General features: G+C 36.8%; 1 protein-coding gene across 4 annotated transcripts in view; it reads left to right on the top strand.

Annotated features, from left to right (window-relative positions):
• Positions 1-22,653, top strand: part of NUP205 (nucleoporin 205) — an 80,416-nt gene that overhangs the window by 52,693 nt on the left and 5,070 nt on the right. For 3 of the 4 annotated variants that reach the window (XM_073238398.1, XM_073238397.1, XM_073238399.1), the window contains 8 exons: positions 6,067-6,215; positions 7,174-7,365; positions 8,484-8,605; positions 9,962-10,103; positions 11,733-11,859; positions 15,816-15,892; positions 17,895-18,023; positions 18,224-18,350. In XM_073238398.1, coding sequence (XP_073094499.1) covers positions 6,067-6,215; positions 7,174-7,365; positions 8,484-8,605; positions 9,962-10,103; positions 11,733-11,859; positions 15,816-15,892; positions 17,895-18,023; positions 18,224-18,350 — 1,065 coding nt within the window. Of the gene's footprint in view, positions 1-6,066; positions 6,216-7,173; positions 7,366-8,483; positions 8,606-9,961; positions 10,104-11,732; positions 11,860-15,815; positions 15,893-17,894; positions 18,024-18,223; positions 18,351-22,653 lie in introns of those variants that run through there. The other variant, XR_012132090.1, reaches the window with a different exon arrangement.

Below are 22,653 nucleotides of genomic sequence, written 5' to 3'. Positions count from 1 at the left end.
AGTCCCACTTGTTCATTTTTGCTGTTGTTTTCCTTGCCCGGGGAGATATGTTCTAGAAGAGGTCAGTATGTTTATGTCTAAGAGGTTTTTGCCTATGTTTTTTTCCAAGAGTTTAATGGTTTCATGACTTACATTCAGGTCTTTGATCCATTTTGAGTTTACTTTTGTATATGGGGTTAGACAATGGTCCAGTTTCATTCTCCTACATGTAGCTGTCCAGTTTTGCCAGCACCATCTGTTGAAGAGACTGTCATTTCGCCATTCTATGTCCATGGCTCCTTTATCAAATATTAATTGACCATATATGTCTGGGTTAATGTCTGGATTCTCTAGTATGTTCCATTGGTCTGTGGCTTTGTTCTTGTGCCAGTACCAAATTGTCTTGATTACTATGGCTTTGTAGTAGAGCTTGAAGTTGGGGAGTGAGATCCCCCCTACTTTATTCTTCTTTCTCAGGATTGCTTTGGCTATTCTGGGTCTTTGGTGTTTCCATATGAATTTTTGAATTATTTGTTCCAGTTCACAGAAGAATGTTGCTGGTAGTTTCATAGGGATTGCATCAAATCTGTATATTGCTTTGGGCAGGATGGCCATTTTGATGATATTAATTCTTCCTAGCCACGAGCATGGGATGAGTTTCCATCTGTTAGTGTCCCCTTTCATTTCTCTTAAGAGTGACTTGTAGTTTTCAGAGTATAAGTCTTTCTCTTCTTTGGTTAGGTTTAGTCCTAGGTATTTTATTCTTTTTGATGCAATTGTGAATGGAGTTGTTTTCCTGATTTCTCTTTCTATTGGTTCATTGTTAGCGTATAGGAAAGCCACAGATTTCTGTGTGTTGATTTTGTACCCTGCAACTTTGCTGTATTCCGATATCAGTTCTAGTAGTTTTGGAGTGGAGTCTTTAGGGTTTTTTATGTATAGTATCATGTCATCTGCAAATAGTTACAGTTTGACTTCTTCTTTACCAGTCTGGATTCCTTGTATTTCTTTGTTTTGTCTAATTGCCATGGCTAGGACCTCCAGTACTATGTTAAATAACAGTGGTGAGAGTGGGCATCCCTGTCTAGTTCCCGATCTCAGAGGAAATGCTTTCAGCTTCTTGCTGTTCAATATAATGTTGGCTGTGGGTTTATCATATATGGCCTTTGTTATGTTGAGGTACTTGCCCTCTATTCCCATTTTGCTGAGAGTTTTTATCATGAATGGATGTTCAACTTTGTCGAATGCTTTTTCAGCATCTGTGGAGATGATCATGTGGTTTTTGTCTTTCTTTTTGTTGATATGGTGGATGATGTTGATGGACTTTCGAATGTTGTGCCATCCTTGCATCTCTGGGATGAATCCCACTTGGTCATGGTGTACGATCCTTTTGATGTATTTCTGAATTCGGTTTGCTAATATTTTGTTGAGTATTTTTGCATCTACGTTCATCAGGGATATTGGTCTGTAGTTTTCTTTTTTGGTGGGGTCTTTGCCTGGTTTTGGTATTAGGGTGATGTTAGCTTCATAGAATGAGTTTGGGAGTATCCCCTACTCTTCTATTTTTTGGAAAACTTTAAGGAGAATGGGTATTATGTCTTCCCTGTATGTCTGATAAATTTCCGAGGTGAATCCATCTGGCCCGGGGGTTTTCTTCTTTGGTAGTTTTTTGATTACCGCTTCAATTTCGTTGCTGGTAATTGGTCTGTTTAGATTTTCTGTTTCTTTCTTGGTCAGTTTTGGAATGTTGTATTTTTGTAGGAAGTTGTCCATTTCTCCTAGGTTTCCCAGCTTGTTAGCATATAGGTTTTCGTAGTACTCACTAATAATTCTTTGTATTTCTGTGGGGTCTGTCGTGATTTTTCCTTTCTCATTTCTGATACTGTTGATTTGTGTTGACTCTCTTTTCCTCTTAATAAGTCTGGCTAGAGGCTTATCTATTTTGTTTATTTTCTTGAAGAACCAGCTCTTGGTTTCATTGATTTTTGCTATTGTTTTATTCTTCTCAATTTTATTTATTTGTTCTCTGATCTTTATTATGTCCCTCCTTCTGCTGACCTTAGGCCTCATTTGTTCTTCTTTTTCCAATTTTGATAATTGTAACATTAGACCATTTATTTGGGATTGTTCTTCCTTTTTTAAATATGCCTGGATTGCTATATACTTTCCTCTTAAGACTGCTTTTGCTGTGTCCCACAGTAGTTGGGGCTTAGTGTTGTTGTCGTTTGTTTCCATATATTGCTGGATCTCCATTTTGATTTGGTTATTGATCTATTGATTATTTAGGAGCGTGTTGTTAAGCCTCCATGTGTTTGTGAGCCTTTTTACTTTCTTTGTACAGTTTATTTCTAGTTTTATGCCTTTGTGGTTTGAAAAGTTGGTTGGTAGGATTTCAATCTTTTGGAATTTACTGAGGCTCTTTTTGTGGCCTAGTATGTGGTCTATTCTGGAGAATGTTCCATGTGCACTTGAGAAGAATGTGTATCCTGTTGCTTTTGGATGTAGAGTTCTGTAGATGTCTATTAGGTCCATCTGTTCTAGTGTGTTGTTCAGTGCCTCTGTGTCCTTACTTATTTTCTGTCTGGTGGATCTGTCCTTTGGAGTGAGTGGTGTGTTGAAGTCTCCTAGAATGAATGCATTGCATTGTATTTCCTCCTTTAGTTCTGTTAGTATTTGTTTCAGGTATGTTGGTGCTCCTGTATTGGATGCAGATATATTTATAATGGTTATATCCTCTTGTTGGACTGAGCCCTTTATCATTATGTAATGTCCTTCTTTGTCTTTTGTTACTTTTTTTATTTTGAAGTCTGTTTTGTCTGATACCAGAATTGCAACACCTGCTTTCTTCTCTCTGTTGTTTGCATGAAATATCTTTTTCCATCCCTTGACTTTAAGTCTGTGCATGTCTTTGGGTTTGAGGTGAGTCTCTTGTAAGCAGCTTATGGATGGATCTTGCTTTTTTATCCATTCTATTACTCTGTGTCTTTTGATTGGTGCATTCTGTCCATTTACATTTAGGGTGATTATTGAGAGGTATGAACTTATTGCCATTGCAGGCTTTAAGTTTGTGGTTACCAAAGGTTCAGGGTTAGCTTCTTTACTATCTTACTGTCTAACTTAACTCGCTTGTTGAGCTATTATAAACGCGGTCTGATGATTCTTTATTTCTCTCCCTTCTTATTCCTTCTCCTCCCTTCTTCATATGTTGGGTGTTGTGTTCTGTGCTCTTTTTAGGAGTGCTCCCATCTAGAGCAGTCCCTGTAGGATGCCCTGTAGAGGTGGTTTGTGGGAGGCAAACTCCCTCAACTTTTGCTTGTCTGGGAATTGTTTAATTCCTCCTTCATATTTAAATGATAGTCGTGCTGGATACAGTAATCTTGGTTCGAGGCCCTTCTGTTTCATTGCATTAAGTGTATCATGCCGTTCTCTTCTGGCCTGTAGGGTTTCTGTTGAGAAGTCTGATGATAGCCTGATGGGTTTTCCTTTGTAGGTAACCTTGTTTTTCTCTCTGGCTGCCTTTAATACTTTGTCCTTGTCTTTGATCTTTGCCATTTTAATTATTATGTGTCTTGGTGTTGCCCTCCTTGGATCCCTTGTCATGGGAGTTCTGTGTACCTCTGTGGTCTGAGAGGCCATTTCCTTCCCTAGTTTGGGGAAGTTTTCAGCAATTATTTCTTCAAAGACACTTTCTATTCTTTTTTCTCTCTCTTCTTCTGGTACCCATATAATGTGGATATTGTTCCGTTTCGTTGGTCACTCAGCTCTCTTAGAATTCTTTCATTCCTGGAGATCCTTTTATTTCTCTCTGCATCAGCTTCTCTGCGTTCCTATTCTCTGTTTTCTAGTCCATTAATGGTCTCTTGCATCTCGTTCATTCTGTTTTGAAGTCCTTCCAGAGCTTGTTTTATTTCTGTATTCTCCTTCCTTAGTTCTTGCATATTTCTCTGCAAGTCCATCAGCATGGTTATGACTTTTGTTTTGAATTCTTTTTCAGGAAGACTGGTTAAATCTATCTCCCCAGGTTCCTTCTCAGGGGAAGATGTAGCAGATGCCGAAGCTGTCTGGGTTAGTCTTGTCCGGATCATATTTTTTTCCTTTTCTTGTTGACAGGTGCTATTGACTGTCAGCTGGGGGGGCCAAACTTTTCACTTGCTACTGGCCTTTCTTTACTGGGATAACTGCGACCCCTAGTGGCCTGTGTTGGGCAATTGCGTGTAGACTGGGTCTGTGTCTTGCCGGGCTGGTATGGAGGAAGCTCCCTTGCTGTGGGCGTGGCCAGCCTCAGGCTGCTTCTGTGCTATGGCTGCTCCCTGGAGGGATAATGGACAGGGGGGCTGTTTGGCTGTTTACCTCCCTGAGGGTCTCAGAGCTGTTGCCTAGGGGGTTAGTGTGCCCAGGTTTCCCTGAAATTTCCAGGTGCTGGGCTGTGACCTGGGTTATTTCTGTCCAGCTGTTGCGTCCCTGTCCGTTTAAGACTTTCAAAAAGCACTCGCTTTTCTTTGTCACAGGGGCATCAGCTTCGGGACCCGCTCAGAGGTCTTGCTGCTCTGTTTCCCTAGTTTCCAGCCCTCCACGCATGCACTGTGTCTGTGCTCTGGTGAGGATGGCTGGGGCTGGGTGTTTAGCAGTCCTGGGCTCCCTCTCCTTCCCACCGGGAACTGGGGGGTGGTGTGCTCGAGTCCTGCCGGGCCAGGGGTTGTATCTTACCCCTTTCACCAGGCGCTGGGCTCTCGTACATGTGGATGTAGTCTGACTGTTGTCCTCTGTCTTCTGGTCTCTGTTTTAGGATTAGTTGTATTTGTTGTATTTTCAAAAATATATATGTTTTTTGGGAGGAGATTCCCACTGTCCTACTCATGCCACCATGTTGGCTCCGACCGCCATTTGTCTTTTTAAACGGAAGATCAGAAAACAATTTATTGGCATTTAAAAATTTTTGAGAATCGTATTGTGAGACTTCAAATTTTTATGGTCTAGGCATTAGTATGATCTAGAATTATATACAAATACACTTGTGATTTTTGTCATAATGTAGTGGGACTAAAAGAATTTCATAGAGCATCTTTCATAGAGCCTGCTGTTGACTCTGGTCCTTTGAGTCTGACTTCAATAAGTGGCTTAAAAACTAGCTATACTGTATATGTGTGCATAATAAGTATAGGCTTATTGCTTGACATGAATTTAGATGTAGATTTCTAACCACTCCTTTTGTTTATTTGCAGTCTGAGTCAGGTCCTAGAACCTTAGAACCTGACTGAAAATTAATAACTATAAATAAAGGTATTTTAAAAATGCCTTTTATTTTTTATGTCAAGATAAACATTTATTGGAACATACTAATAAGTCACATATTCTACTCTTCTAAGATAATTATCACAGCTTTACCATCTTTTTGTATTGATTTATAAACTCCCTTTTCTTTCCACTTAGTATTTTATAGACTTTTTCCCCTTCATTAAATATTTTGATTAGCTCTCTTGGTTTTTCCACATGTGGACATACCACAATTCATTTCGCCTACCCATTTTGGACATTTAGATTATTTCCAGTTTTTCACAATACAAACAGAAATGAGTAATCATCTGGTGACTGACCATTTTCAGTTCCAGGGAGCAGGAAATAATAATTGAGTTGTTTTCATAATATAGTAGAAATGGCAACATATGTTTTATGAAACAGTAAGTCTTAAATTGGATGATATATGCCAGAATACCAACAAACTATTTTTGTAAAGTGCCAGATAGTATTTTAGGCCTTGCAAGCTATATGCTGTCTTTTACGCTACTCAGCTTTGTCATTATAGTGGGGAAGCAGCCAGAGACAATGTGAAAATGAATAATGATGGCTGTGTTGCATTGAAACTTTATAAAAAACAGGTCAGATTTCTCTCATGGGCCTTTGCTGGCCCCAAGTATAAATTATCAAGAGTTAAGAGGAGAAAGGAAATTAGAACTTACTGGTTGGTGGGCCTTCGTGTACATGCAGCATGAAAGGATTTTTCTACTTGTGTCTGAGGTGTAATTATTCAAATTTCCAAACTGTTTTTCATTGAAATGTGATAAACTTTTCCTATTGTAACCCTTTTAGCCAAGAAAACCATGTGGGAAAGACTGACAGCCCCTGAAGATGTATTTAGTAAATTACAGCGAGAAAACATAGCTATCATTGAGAGCTACGGCGCTGCCCTCATGGAAGTGGTCTGTCGAGACGCTTGTGATGGTCATGAGATTGGAAGGGTATAGTATTTCCTGTTAAGTAGTATAACTGAATAAGTAGTTTGACTTCTGAAAGTATAAATTTTCAAATGTATGTTAGATATGAGAATTATTTTCTGTAAAGTCTTTTAGTGAGTTTGCTCATTTGCTATAATTTCGAATTCTGTTTTGTTTATTCATATATTTTAATTCTGTTCAAAATCTCAGTTAGTTCAGAATTTTCCCTCAGAATAATCTTTCTGCTGTTTTTAAGGTCATCCTTATACTGGTAGAAACAACAGAGATGCTGCTTAATAAAGCTCTTTCGTTAAGAGAATTCTGTGTTAACAGATTTTATACTAAATATATCTTTCTCTGCTTTGTGGAGAATTTTCATTTGTATTTCTTTGAATACTATGATAATGCAATGAGAAAGTGACTTTGGACTGGTGGAAAATAAAACAACATTTGAATCATGTTTTTGAAGATCATGGGAAACAGGATTTTTAAAAATAGGGTAAAATATAAACTGTGTAGTAAATTCTTGGTTATGTTAGAAAAATATTTGAAGGGTTTTTGTGCATAGAAAGAAGACTGGGAGGAGATAGATCAAAATTAACTGTGTTTAGACTATGTATATTCTATATACTTTTCTATGTTTTTTGTAATGAGCATTTAAAGCTTTGTAATTAGGGAAAAAAGCTATTTTTAAAAACCTTTTCCTCCAACCAGTAATATTTAGATTCTGAAAAACATATTTAATGCCACTGTTTTAATATTTAGGGTTTTGTTTCAGAAATATGACCTGAAAATTTTCCTTTTGTTAATCAAGGTTTTGGATACATAGCTTTCAATTTCTCTATAAAGGAAAATAAGAAAGTTTCATTGCAACTATCCTCCTTATAAGAAAAGTTCTGAATATTTCCAGATAAAAGCAGTTCCTTTCATTGATTTTGGTAGCCACTTTCGTGTTTTGGACTTGAATTTATTCTTTCTTCAGATGCTGGCACTGGCGCTACTTGATCGGATTGTCTCTGTAGATAAGCAGCAGCAATGGCTTTTGTATATTTCTAACAGCGGCTATTTGAAGGTGCTTGTGGACAGCTTGGTAGAAGATGACCATACTTTGCAGAGTTTACTCATTCCACAACCTCCCCTTTTAAAAGCCCTTTATACTTACGAATCCAAAATGGTAAGGCTTTATATTCATTGAAAGTTAAATAGCAGCTCATTTTCCACTTGGGGCTATGGATGTATTAAAGAGCATTAATGCTGCTTACATTTTGAATATATCTATCATGTGAATTGTAGACATATCTTAGGAGTTTTACATTGAGGAACGTGTGCTGGAAATGTATCTTCTAAGCATGCCAAAGTTGAGTTGAAGTGCGCCTGAGGGTTAGCTGGGTCATGGGACTGCCACTCACTTGCTTAGGTTGTTGGCAGTGGCTAGCGGTATGACACCCTGTGCTGTGTGAGGAGAGTAGTAAGCCACATTGTCCTTCCACAGCAAGATTCTGACTGCATCAGGTGCCTACTGAGCCTCCCAAGGTAGATGTGCTGGTTCTACCTTAAACCAGGATTTTCACTACAGTATGTAATCCATCTTTTCTTTTCCTCTAATTGTTTTAATTGTTTCTTCCTGATTAAAAATAACAGTGTCAAATAGTAATAGAAGCACGTCTTAGAGTCCTCATTCGTTTTTCCCTCCACTCACTCTGCAAGTATTTTATTAATGCCTTTTGTACACCAGGCATGGTGCTAGGTATGAGAGCTACAGCTGTTAGCGAAACGCTCCTCCCTGCCCTCCATTGCCCACACAACGACAGAAACTGTACTTTGGTTGACTACTTCAGTCATACAAGGCGTTGTGTACGGCACTTCAGATGCGCTGTGCCGTTTAATCCTCATAAAAATCATGTGAGAAGGGTGGTATAATGTGCCCCTTCACAGCTAGACGAGAATTTCTCTGATGATTTAAAAGATCAGGAATATGCAGTAAGGGAGTCTCTCTTTTGATCAGCACAGGAGTTTTGACCTGCCCCGTTTCCGACCTGGGCCAGTTCACCCCTCCTTAGGCAACCTGGTGGTCCCCCGCTCCCGGGAGGTCACCATATTGATGCCGAACTTAGTGCGGACACCCGATCGGCATAGCGCACTACAGCCCAGAACTCCTGGGCTCAAGCGAGCCTCCGGCCTCAGCCTCCCGAGTAGGTGCCCGAGAGAGACACCCGGCTGGGAGTCTCTCTTTTATCTGAGCCCCTTGGATATGATTTCTCTACTGATGATGTTCCTTTTGTAATTTCTTAGGCATTTCTCACAAGAGTGGCTAAGATACAGCAGGGCGCTTTAGAGCTGCTAAGGTCGGGGGTGATTGTGAGACTGGCACAGTGCCAAGTCTATGACATGCGCCCAGAAATGGACCCACAGGGGTAAGTGTCCATAAGGACTAGTTTGGTTAAGTTCCCCCTAAAGGACTATTAAGGAAAAAAGAAATTCCAAACAGTTTTGCCACTGGTTTATAATTCTGTTTGAGCAGTATTTTTTGATTTTGAAAATTTTTTTTACACCCCTGCCATTTACTAATAAATGGAAGTTGGGTAAAAGAGGGTAGGAACCTAATGCTTTTCATGTTAGAGCAGTAATAGAGGGAAATGGGAGAGCATTTTGTTAATAAATGTTTTTCTTCCCAACTTAATTGTTTTGTTCAGTTGAAATACATGTTTTAAGTTGTAATGGTCTTTTAAAGAATTGTAATTCTAATTTGTTGTGGATTTCCTTTTCCTGGCTTCAATAGTGTTCTGTGACTTGAATAGTATTTTATACTTTTCTCATTTTAACATTTTACCGTTTATGGTAAAACATTTTAACATTTCCACCTGTTTACTAATTTGAAAGCTTCAAGTCAATTTTTTTAAATTTCAAGCCTTTTAACAGATTTCCAAGTTCAGTCTGAAAATAGATTTTCTTTTTCCTTTTTCTGTTAGATCACAACTTTGTTAGGCAGATAGCATACTCTTTTAGCAGTAAAGAATACATCGGTCAGTTTTACTAATTTTCTTCGAAAGATCCATTGCCAAATTGAATATTTGAGTTTTTCAGGCTTACCTGTAGAATTGTTTAACCGCCCCCCCCAAAAAATTTTTTTATTGCTTACCAACGTTTTAAACATGAGAGTTATTGGGTAAAGAGGATTGAGTTAATTACATTACTCAGTTCATAGCGTATTATTATCACTTGTCTGTGTAAAGCTTTTCTTCTACTTCCTTTTATTCCCATATTGGCAACCGTTTTCTTTTGTCAAAAATTTGAATATTTGCAGTAATAGTAGTTTATTAATACAATGTTCTCAGACAATCTTAAAAGTTAGTGATTTTGCAAACCTTTTTAACTTTTTAAGTCTTGGTATTTTTTAATACAATTGACAATGTTATTTGATTTTTGACTTTGGGTATAGGAGAGGGAAATTTGGGGGAAGTAAACATTTTTTCTTTTTAATTGTTTCTTACACATAGTCTCTATGCCCATGGGGATATTTAGAATAAAATAAATAGGTTTAGGAAAGTCCAAGCATTGCCTTTTCAAATGGTGCATATTTTCTTTATGAAGATTTTTCAAAATTCAAGTAATTGTGTTTTTACTAATTGTATGGGATGCAGAGTGCCCATTAGTAACTTCACATCTTTATCTGCCACCTTTGATGGTTTGTCATGGAGATGGCAGGGTCTGGTAGAGTGTACCCTAATTGTTCAACTGTTTCTCTCCTTGTTTGGTGGAAATGAATGAAGCATGTTTATTAGCATGAGAGAGCCCCCCATGTTCATCCCTACGCCAGTGGACCGGTATCGTCAAATTCTCCTTCCGGCTCTCCGCTTATGCCAGGTCATCCTTACATCTAGTATGGCCCAGCACTTGCAAGCAGCAGGGCAGGTAAGGGGAGTACTTAATGTAGAAATTGTCTAGTGCAAAATCCTCATTTCACAAATGCAGAGACCCTAGGCATAGAAAGCATAAGTGAATTTACCTTCATTATACTGTTTGTGGCAGTCCTAGGTATTGAAAACAGTCCTCTGTACATTGTTTTGCATTTCATTGGCCCATTCTTTGTATTCTTGTTTGAATGAAACACCACAATTAATAGAACAGCGAAATGGAAAGTAAGAATATAATTTGTTCTTCTATAAGAGGAAGCAGTTACTGTGATATGAATAAGCTGGCTTCTAAAATGTTATTTTAAAGAGGTATTTTTTGAGAGGAGGCTATGTACTCTATTAGGCCTTGCAGAAAATTACAAAAGATAGATGATAATGTCACATTTAGGGACTGAAATAATTTAAGTCAGTGAATTTTCTAGTATTTTTTTCTTTGAGCATCAGAAATTAGTTTTATTTTTGCTTTTCAGTGAAACCTTCAAAAAAAATCTTTGTTTTCTTAAACTAATAATATAATATGTAATTTAGCTTTTCAGCTGATTCATTAGGCTTATTATGAATTGCAATCTTTTATTGTATTGCTGTATTACTGTGACACCCTCAGAAACTATGTCCTCAGAATTTGTAGTAATTTTATCTGCTTTCCCTGCCGTCAGTCTTCAGGCTTATCTCAGCACCATAGAATGCTGCTGTTTCTTTGTGGCACTTTGTTTTTCCCTGCATTAGTCTAGGTGACATTCTGCCCCTCTCACGGGTGCTCAACTCATTAAAACTCAAGGACTCTTCTAGTCTTCCTTCCAGTTGAGATTAAGATTTTTTAGTGGAACATTGTGATAGAAGACGGTAGTTTTCCAATCCCAGTCTTGTAGTGACTATAGCAAAACTCCTTGAGGAGCTTTTAAAATTACAAATTACTGAGTTCTACATCAGCAATTATGGGCTAACGCCAGAAATTCATTAAAAAATTAAAGGGACACAGTTCCTGAGTGATTGCGGTATTTGTCTTGTTTTTGGCATAGTCTCTCCCTCTAAGGCGTTTATAATCTAGTTGAAATGGCTTATGTGAAAATCATTAGTCCTTCGTGATGGTACACTACAAAATGCAAAGGTGAAAGGCTGCGTTTAGAGGTCAGGATTTTTCTCTCATTCACATTTAACATATCAAAAGGAGAATTAAACGAAAGCTTTTATGTAATTGTCCCCATGTCAGGCTAGTCAGACTTTCATAGAGCAATGTGAATACTCTAAGTCCTTTTTATACCCCTTCATTTTAAACTCACATTCTAGTTCTATTTGGACAAAAAAAAGAAAATGGGGTCAAGAAAGAGTTTTCATATAGTAATTCTAAGTTATATTGTACTCTTCTACAATAGCTTCTAAATATGTTAGTTTCTAAACTTTGCAATAATCCTTTAGCTTTCTAAGGAATTTTAGGTAAATGTTTGGTTCTTGAATAAACTATATAAATGCAAAAGACAATTGCTTATCTAACGTTACATCCATCATAATTCATTACATCAAATTACTTGCTTTAATGATATTAAAAAGATGAATTATAAATTTATAATGTAATTTCCTACTCTTCCACCTCTGTTCTTTCCATTTCTTGTCCTTCCCTTGTGCTTAGGTGTTGCAGTTTCTCATTGCGCATTCTGATACTATACAAGCTATCCTGCGCTGTCAGGATGTTAGCGCCGGGTCTTTGCAGGAATTGGCTCTGCTGACAGGAATCATAAGTAAAGCAGCACTTCCTGGTGAGTTGATTACATTGAGTGGACTTGTAATAAATATTTACAGACTGACACACACTTAATCAAGTGAGGTTTTTATTTGCAGCTATGTATGACTTAATTAAAATTGTTGCTAAGAATTAACTGCTTTTTTTTCAAGTAATGAATTTATATTTATGAAAATGGTATCTGCTCATATAAAAACTTCAAAGAGTTCAAGAAAATAAATAACACGCAGAATCCTACTACCTAGAAATTACCAGATGTTAACACTTGGCAAATAGCTTTTCAGAAACTGTTCTATGTATATGTATATATGAAAGCAAGATAAATACAGAGAAACAGAGACATACAGGGGTAACTTACGAGAATGGAATTACTGTTTTTATGCAGTTTTAGAAAACAACTAATTTTACATGCACTTAACAGATAAAAAACGAATTGAAGAGAAATTAAAGACATTGCTGAATTCCAGACAGATGTTTCATCATTACAAGAGTATAAGAGATATTAGTTCTTAAAAGATCACTATGATTAAGAAGAAGAAAAGATTATGAAAAATTATTAAGAAAATTTGGTCATTTCTTTTTCATTTTAATTTATTACATGTATGTTTTAGACAGAATCCATTAACTCCTGATGTGAAAGATCAAATGACTTATAGTTCTTCCACCATCAGATTATGTTTGTATTATTTTTACTTTGTCAGTTTTTATAATATTTACATGCAATCCTGCAACCATACTCCTCAGCTGTTTAGGTATACTTGTATATTTACATGGATTCATTAAAAAAATAAACCGTTTTTTTTCCTCTAAGGGCCTTGCTGTTCCTGTGTTACCTCTTGATATTTTTAGTTTGCATTGAGGTTCCATCTCCCAGGAAGAAGTATGTTACAGTCTCTGAATTCTCTAAAGCTTACAAACATCTAAAAATTGCCCTTATTCTTAAATGATAGCATAGCTGATTATGATTTCTTTCTCTGAAATTTGTAATATTAATGATAATAGCTCATATTTATCAAGCATTTATATGTCAAATACTGTTTTTTAGCATGTTAATTTATTTTAATCCTCATGACAATTTTATGAGGTAAAGCTATTACTACCCACATTTCATAGATGAGGAAACTGAGGCAGAGAGACATTAACTTGTCCAAAGTCACATAGACTATACTGGTAGTATAGTTTGCCAGCAGTATACCTTCTGGGCCTGTGTGCTTAAATCCTGTCTGTACTGCCTCCATCTTAATGTTGCTCTGGTGAAGTCTGAGGCCAACCCTGATTCCATCCCACCACCCTCAATACTTTTTCCTCTCCAGCGTGTCTCAGTGCTTGAGCTCTTTGTATTGGGAAAAAAAGAGGGCTTAGGAGAGCAGAGTGCAGTCCCTATTGAAGCACTTGGAGATGTGCTTCCACTCCATGCAGACATAGTGTTTCGCAGTTCTGTGGTTTTACTGTGCTCGTTTCCCCAGTTCACCACGGTGTCCTTAGTACCAAGTCAGGCCATCCTTCTTGCTTCTACTAGGGTCCCATAGTGTTAAATGGCGCTTTTCCTCCTAACAGTGTTCCTTTGATTTCTCCAAGGCTTACCTGATTACTCTAATATGCTTCTCTGCAAATTGCAGAGTCTCTATGAGAATTTGCAAGACTGTGTTGGTTTATCTTCTTCTCACCATACTGCTTCTGAGGGATGGGGAAGGGTCATGAGCTAGATCATGCTGCTTAGGCCACCAGAATTTACTCTCCTTTTTTTTTTTTAGCCACCACCATTCTTCAGTGATTATGGCAAAGTTGGTCCCATTCCTTTTCTGTTGAATTTCATTTATTTTGTAGGTTGATGATAGGATGAACATTCTATGATATCACTTCATTCTGCCATCCCAACCCAAAAGCCTTGAATTTAGATATAAAGAAAATTTACCTTTTATCAAATCCTCTGACAAGGTGGTTTTATTGATGAAATCTCCTTACATTAATTTTTTTTAATGCATACAAATTCTTTATTTTGCTAATAGCAACATCTGATCCTGACAGTGTATTAAGATCATATTCTAAAAACACAATTTATTTTAACATGCTCATGATAAATTCAATCAAAAGGACAGAGTAAAAATACCCTGACCAGCAATTCCTGCTCTCTAAAAGGAGTCAGTTATCAGTTTAGTTTATTTTCCTAGAGATTTTTATACATGTGTGTATAAACATTTCCTTCCCTATTCAAGTGAAATTGTTCCATACTCACTGCTTCGTAACTTTTTGTCCCATTGTGTCTTGAGATCTTTTCTCATCAGCACATATAACTCCTACCTCATCTCTTTTATTGCCTACAAAGTTTTCTCATTGTGAGATAGTTAATAAGACCTCTGTTGTTTAACCAAACTCCTACAGCATACTGACTATTACGATATTTTTTTAAATTTCTAACAGTGTGGCATTTAATAACTGTGTGTGTGTTTGTGTGTGTATACAGTACAGTTCTGTAGAATTGAGCTGGTAGGCTTGATAAATTCCTGGAAGTTATTGGTCAGAAATATATATACTTGAATTTTTTTAAAAAGGTAATGCCAAATATCCTCCCAATCAAAATTTTAAACAATTTTTAAAACCAGTTTTCACTCCCGTTAATCCTATTCTGCAGTGTTTAGCCCTTGGTTACACATTGTTTTGTATATGCAGGATTGTCAGTGGCATTTAACTGAAGATCTTACAGAAACTGAGAATTGGTGGTCTTTCTAAGTGGAGACAGCAGTTGATGTGCAGGCGGAGAAAAGAACTGGAATAACCACACATGTTGCTGAGATCAGAAAGTTTGAGGACAAAGAGGAAAAAGCCAAAGTCCCATGCAGTGTTAGGTGCAAAATCCAGTGTTCAAGTGGTTTAATTTAAGATGGGAAAGGAGGACATAACAATTATAAATATCAATGTAGAAAAAACGTTTCAAGAATTTGAGATTAACTAGGTTTTTGCTTGTTTTTGTTTTGTTTTGGAGTACAAGGGAAACCTGGACATATTTTCAAATAGTAAAGAAAAGTCCTCTGGCAGGGTATTTTAGTGTGCTGGAGAAGAACGTGATTCTGGGAGCAGACTTCCAGAGCAGGTGGAGGTGGGAAGAGTTGGGATCTAGTGGAGTAAGGAGGCAGGTGGCGTGTGACAAGCCAGCATGTTCCAGATGTAAGAGAATTTTCTGTAGGTTTAGGTTGGAGTCATGGGCTGAGAAATCTAGAAAGAGGAGGGCTTATTGTTATAAGGGACAAATGAGCAGATTGTGGATTACATACTGTGGAGCGTATGCTTATAAGTAAGAAGTGAATTAAAGGAATTGTGAAAAAATGAAGTTAGGGTTGCTGGGATAGGTGCAGGTGGGTTCTCAGCATGACTGCAGACATGGGACAGAGAAATCAGTGGGGGGAGAATGACCTGTGTGGGTTTGCTTAGAGGGCTCCACCAGAAATGAAAGGAGCTGTGGTGCGCTAAGAAGTTGGTCAGCCGGATTGAGGAATTTTGTAGTGGATCCAAACTGAGAAGTTGAATAGAATCTTTTTTGTGTCTATGCAAACGATGCTTTGTTTAAGGGGGAAAAAAATTAAGTGATAACTACCTAGAAGAGTTCAAAGAGAAAAGAAATGTGTTTCATTCTGGTGTTTCATATTCTAAACTCTTTGATGAAAAAGTAATTTAATGGTGACTTTAGAAAATTTTTACTTTTATGGTTATAAATAAAAAGTAGGTTTATCCTAAAACTTTAAAAAGTGCCTTGTAAAGTTATTAATTCAATCTAGATTTAGAGCACATGTGAATGAATGTATGTTGATGAACATGCAGTGTTTGTAAAGTCATATTTTTCATAACTCCTTCTTGGCAAAGTCTATGTTTATGCACATAAAGAATATAAAATACCAGAACTGCTTTTCCTAGTTTTTTAATGTTTTTATTTCGTTAACTAAAAAACTACATTTAAAAGCATTCCAAATTTTGTAGGTATATTAAGTGAACTTGATGTTGATGTAAATGAAGGATCTCTAATGGAGCTACAGGGACATATTGGAAGATTCCAGGTAACTGATTCTTTTTTCTTTAAAGAGCAGCTATAAGCCATATAATAAAATACAACAGTTCTCTCACCCCCCCTCAGTCTGTTCCCTGGAATTTGGACAAACACTTTCTATGGTTTCATTAGATCCTTTGGTGTCTCAAAATAATATGCTTAATATTGCTGCTACTTGATTTTCCAGTTTTGGGAATCTATTGACTTTCTATCAAGGAAGATGAGAATTTAGACCTCTTTATTCCTTTCCTTCCACCATACAATATTATGTACATTTCTCACAAATGCCCACCCCAACTCAACATAATTATATCATAATTTTGCAGATCGATAGTTAGTGTTACTTTTCTTACTGTGTAAATGTTATTTATCATTAAACCATGGTGATATGTTACTTGTCTGTGTAACATTGTGTTTTCCCTACAGTAAATAATTGTTTCTTTTGTTATTTGCTTGGGTTTTATGTACTCATTTCTAATTTATTCTGAACTCTCCTCCAGTTGTATAATCTTTCAATACATTCAAACTTATTGAGGTACCTTATTAATTAGATATTTTATCAGTCTTTCTGGGAACCTCCAGGCCTGCTTTGAACATCTTTTTATTGGCTGCAGAGTAATTCTATTTATAGTACAGTGTACTTGAGACAGTGATTTTCTTAACCATTTCTCTTTTCACAAACTGTTTTTGAAGACTCCAAAAGAAAAATGCCACCCTCAGCAATTTTGTGTGCAAATCTTTTAAAGTGTAGATTAAATAACGTAACTGGTATCCCTGAGTCAAAGGTTTACATGTAGGGTGTTCTGGATCACTGTCGAACAGTGCTCCAGAAAGGCTTGCACTCGTGCCAACAAAGCCTGGACACTTTGGGTTTTCTTCAGTCTTCTGGCTTTTTCCTTTGAATCTTCCATAAGGTGACCTCTGAAAATGTCTTTGTGCATCTGTTTTATCTCTAAGAGTAGCAAACAGCCAGTTACAAGTTTTAAAAACAGATACAACTATTTTGGCAAAATAAGTTCATGTTATAGTCTCCTTAATATGTTATGTCTTATCCAAACTAATTATGTAATTAACATCAGTTTAAATAGGATATATATGTGTGTGTATATGTGTACTTCACTTTCTGTGTGTGTATGCTACCAGTTTTTAAAGTGCATGTATTTATTGTCTACTTACTATGCAGAATACTTATGCTAAACACTTTAAATGTAATTCCATGTCTCAGGTAATCCTGACAACAATCTTAAAAGGTAGGAATTGCTGTTTTCACTCTAGAAATGTGAATATGGAGGCTTGAAGAAGTTAAGTAACTTGTTCCAGGTTTCACAGCAAAAAGTCATATACCTCCTGTTGGAACTCATGTCTCTGATTTCAAACCCATATACTAACCACTGGGTATACTGCCAATTTTGAAAAGCTTGTCCATTCCTTCTGAGAACATTAGGACTAATAGTACTCTCAGGTGAAAGATAATCAACATTTCAAGCAGTTGGCATGTGCGTTTCATCTGCCAACACTACCTGTGTGTTCACAACCCCTTTACCAAGTCCCCAGAAGCAACTGCAGGAATAATAGCTTTTAAATTTGAGCCTTTGTAGACAAAATTATCATGGACATGCCTGTCTTCTCTTACAAACTGTCTTCTCTTTGTCATCTTATTTCATCTCTGGTTGTTCATCAACTTGTGTTTATTTAATGGACATCTACAAAGGAATTATTTGGTGTGATGCAAAAAATTGCTTGGCAACACTAAGATTATAGTGGGATCAACTGCTGGAAAAAAATTGGTATTCTTTTAATGAGTTGACTGCCAAGCAAATAACATTTGCAAAAAGGTGAACTTTAACAGTGTTATCTTTAGTGACTCAGCTGGAGAAAGAATTCAGGTGCTCTAAAGAGTGATCCCATTCCCCACTGAGTTTTCCTTTTTTCTACACCCCCGCCTCCAAGAAAGAGGGCACCAATTTTAAGCATGTGCAATTAGGTATGAACAAGTATCTTTTTCTTTCTAGCGCCAGTGCTTAGGACTACTAAGTCGCTTTGGTGGCTCTGACAGACTGCGTCTGTTTAAATTTCAAGATGATAATGTGGAGGGAGATAGAGTGGGCAAGAAAGATGAGATAGAACTGGCTATGCAACAGGTAAGACTGTGTAACCATTCTTAAAGTTGTTTATGTCTTTAAAATATCTGATAAAAGTAACTGAAAAATTTTACATACTGATTTATAATTCTGTTATATTTTATAAATTGGTCTGTAACTGTTCTCCTTCAAGTCTGGATTTCTATGATACTAGGGCACTGGGGAGCTAAGTTCTTGTTACTGCTCTTCTTCCATTGTAGATTTGTGCCAATGTCATGGAATATTGCCAGGCACTCATGTTACAGAGTTCCCCTACCTTTCAACATGCCGTGTGCCTCTTCACCCCCAGCCTGTCAGAAACCGTTAATAGAGATGGACCCCGGCAAGGTGAGCCTATTCCTTCCTTTCTGTATTTGAGGATTTAAGCTGCTAGACAATGACAAGCTGGAGTTGGCCCCAGTAAGAGGCAGTTTTTTCTTTACAAGTAGTTAATGGGAAAACTTTTAAATGATTGTAAGGAGTGGTGAGGAGGTACTATTGTCAGACCTGTGGATGGCTGGAAAGCTTGAGAGAATAGAGACAGTTAAGATTTTCTTAGGATAAATCTAGAAGAGCCTTGTGGGGAGAGTTGGACTTGAAACCCAAAAGAAAGGACCTACCTAGGAATAGAAAGTAAGCTAGCTGGGTGAAAAATATGAAACTGTAACAGGCAGGTTTGTGCATGTTATGCTGAACACCGTGTCTAAATTGAGTTTTGTATTATAGCTCTGAATTTCTGTTAACATAGCAAAGTAAAATTTAGATACTAAGTTAAGCCAACTTAGCCTATGATTTGCTTATGACACATTAGGGAAGATTTGGGATATGAGGCAGGATTATGGATTGATTAAATTACCCCATGGGACACTCAAAAGACAAGCCCATCTTGGGCTTGGTGGTGGTAATGGTGGACTGCTGGTGATTTCAAAAAGCCTTTTATTTTGGGATGTCTGGCATTTTGTCACATTTTCATCCTCTTCAAGATTTTATTTTCCCTGAAAATTGCTTACTCACATAAAATACATATTCAGTTGAATGAGATTCTGAAAAATACATTAGTGCAACAACATATAATCTCTATTTTATGTAAATTGTGCTAAGAGCTCTATTTGTGTGTTACAAAATGTCCTAGCTAGTAGGATTAAAGATCTTAACTGCAGTATTATTTACATACAGTAAAATTCTCCCATCTTAGTAATACAGTGTGAATTATTTTGGTAATTAATGTATAGTGAGTATTACCATGATCAAAATGTAGAATACATCTCTTCTCCTTAAAAAAGTTTCTTCTTGAGAAATCTTCTGCATCTGTGGATGTTTTATTGCCCTTGTCTAGCTTGGATTAATACTTAGTCTATAGGCACAGACCTGATCATCTACATTTGCCCTCTTACAGCACTAAATTATGTTTTCTACCTTTATCTTGCATCCACCACTTCAGCATTTTATTAAAATAATAATAATAATAATAATAATAGTAATAATAATAATAAGGGAGAAATGTGGGATTCACATATAAATCAAGTATAAAAATTAAACGAATAATCACATGATTTGATTGTTTATAGTTCATGATGCGTGATCAAAACCGAAAGTTTCTGTGATATGACTGCCCTTGCACTGTTCACCATGTAAGAACTTATTCACTATGTAAGAACTTGTTCACCATGTAAGAATTTGTTCGTTATGCTTCAGAAGATTGGAGACTGTTGAGAAATAGGCTTGGGGTTGATTAATGACTGTGCATTGAGTCCCCTATACAGAATTTTATTATTGTTAACAACCATTTGATCAATAAATATGAGAGATGCCCTCTCAAAAAAAAAAGTTTCTTCTTGCCCATTTGCATTTGACTTATCTTTGACCCCTGACCCAGGATCTGCTTTCTGTCACAATAGTTTTGTCTTTTCCAGAATTTCTTATAAACAGAATCATACAGTATGTAGTTCTTTGTGTGATTTTTTTGACATTTTTCACTTAGTTCAGTGCTTTAAAGTTCATCCATGTTGTGTGTATTACCATTTTGTTCCTTTTTATTGCTGGGCAATATTCCATAGTAAAAATATACCACAGTTTGTTTATTCACTAATTTATAGTCATTTGGCTTATTTCCATTTCTTTGGCTTTTATGAATAATGCTGCTGTGAACATTTGCATATAGAAATTTGTGTGGACATATATTTTCATATCTGAGTAGATACCTAGGAATGGAATTGCTACGTTTATGGTATGTTTAACTTTATAAGATGATGCCATTCTGTTTTACAAAATGACAGTCATTTTTTGTCTCCACCAGCAAGGTATGAGAGTTCTAGCTGTTACACATTCTTGCCAGTGCTGGTATGCCAGTCTTTTTAAACTTTAACCATTCTAGTGTGTGTGTGTGATATCCCATTGTGGTTTTAATTTACATTTCCTTGATTACTACTGGTGAGCCTGTATCCAGTTTATTGAAAAGATTCTGTTTGGATTACCTTGTTAACTTTTGTTAAAAATCAATTGACTGCATAAATTTGGGTTTACTTTTGGACTCTTGATTCTGTTCTGTTGATCTGTATGTCTATTCTTACTGACATTGTCTTTATACAATGTCTTACATAGCATTACACTGACTAAGTCTTGAAATCAGGCAGTGTAAATCCTGTTTCTTCCTTGTCAGAATGCCTTCTGCTTATGGTTTCTGTGGTTTAAATTTTTTCCATCCATTTTATATTCATCCTATCCATATCTTCATTTAAAATGCCTCTCTTCTGTGCAGCAGAATCCTACCCAAACACCCATTTTCATTTAGAACAGTGGTTTTCCTATCACCCAGCAGTGACATTTAACCTAATCTGTCCCTTTTCTACCTGGCAGTTTGCAGATAAATTTGATCTGTTTATAATCCCTATAGGCCTATATACCTTGACAGACCTTTAACTCTTCCCTCTGGAATCTAACTTGTTAAGATAAATTTAACCTGAACATAAGATTTTCACACAAAATTATAATTTTGTCATTTACTCTTCAGAAACATTGATCATAATGCTAATTGTGTATCACTAGTTTATTAAAATTTCGTTCAGTTTCTTCTCATTTTGAGCCAATTTTTTGCATATCATATCATTCTTTGATGTTTAATACTCAAAGGTAAAGTTTTATAAAGCCTTATAAATTGATCTTTGTTTTTCCTCAGGCTTCTTAAAGAGTTAATGAAAATATTTTCCTCTGCCAATTCTAGAAAGAGAGTGGGTAGGTATGTGATAGGTTCCAGGATACTTAGCTGTAAAGAGCCAGTTTAACCTAGTGGTTGAAAATGCAGAAATGCAGACTGCTGATGAACTGCCTAGATTTGAATCCCAGTAGTCACTGGGATGACTTAAGAAAAGTTAGTCTCTTTGTGCATCAGTTTTTTAATCTGACAGTAAAAACAACCTAGTGAATTATTGTTAGGATTAAATACGTGAATATATATAAATAGTGCCTGGCACTTAACACTACCTAAATGTTAGCTATTGCTATTTTCACCATTCTTATCATTTAGTATATTTATTATTACCTGTGATCCCAGGGCCCTTTCCTATAGTACTTCTGTTGTCTAGATCTTGTGATCTTTCCTGTGAAATCTGTTTCTGTAGCCAAATTTCTCATGAGCCATGATCATCTGATATCTAAGAAATACCACCTCTGAATGCTCTAATATTTTCTAGGGTTGAGCAAGTTAGTGTGTGAGACCTCCTGAAATGCTTTGGAATACTCTCAGCATTAGATCCTCCTCTTTGTGGATATTTTCCTACCATGGTAGATATCCCACAGATGTTACCTGGGGCCGGGGAATCTGATTTCACTAGGAGAAAGCTCTGTATCAGAAAGGCATTGATTGATTGGAAAGGGAAACCTGGCAAGTCCAGTGAGCTTAGGATGTCCTTGGTCTGTCTTGGGTTGGTGGCAACATCCACTGGAAGGGGACTGTTCCCTCTTCGCCTCTGCCTGGAAATCTAAGATCTGACTCAAGAGCAAAGTTCAGATGGTAGTGAAGGAGGCAAATACAGCTCTCTCCTTCAGTATTCCTGCCAGTCAGGAATTCCTGCTAGTTGAAGTTGAAATTACTAAGGTATTTCTTTAGAAATCCTTTAGTCCTAAGAGGAAATTGTTCTTTTTGCACCATACAGACTGCCTATAGAATAGTAGTTTTACTGCTCTCTAGATCTTCCCTCTGCAAACTTCTGACATCCCACTTGTCCTTTGTACCCTCATCAGAAGGTAATCAAGTAAAAGGCAGATCATTCTGTTTTGCTATCCAAGTAGCATTACTGTGGTAAAAGATTAAAGCTTAAGTGTAATTACATTTTTTGAGTATTTCATCTATTTGGAAGAATGACTTTGAGCTGGGAATATAGCAACCAGAAAGATGCAGATTGGCAGTGAATTCATGTAACTAGAGCCAGAGGGTGAAGCAGGATTTATTCACTGCAGTCCAGAAGCTCCAGACTTGTGTGTGTGGCTTGTGTATGGGTGTGCCTGGGGTGGGGTGGGGAGATGGGGGTAAAGGTTCATAACACAGAGTTCTCAGAGATCTTCACCTGGAAAAGGGAAGGTCTATCTGTGTCCATCAGCCATGTTTCCTTATTCTTTCAAGATCTCCAACCTTCTGTACATACCTGATGACAGC

The sequence above is a fragment of the Manis javanica genome, chromosome 6, assembly GCF_040802235.1.
Source record: "Manis javanica isolate MJ-LG chromosome 6, MJ_LKY, whole genome shotgun sequence".
Lineage (NCBI taxonomy): Eukaryota > Metazoa > Chordata > Mammalia > Pholidota > Manidae > Manis > Manis javanica.
Note: the sequence above shows the minus strand (reverse complement) of the source record. Positions and strands in the feature narration are given on the sequence as shown.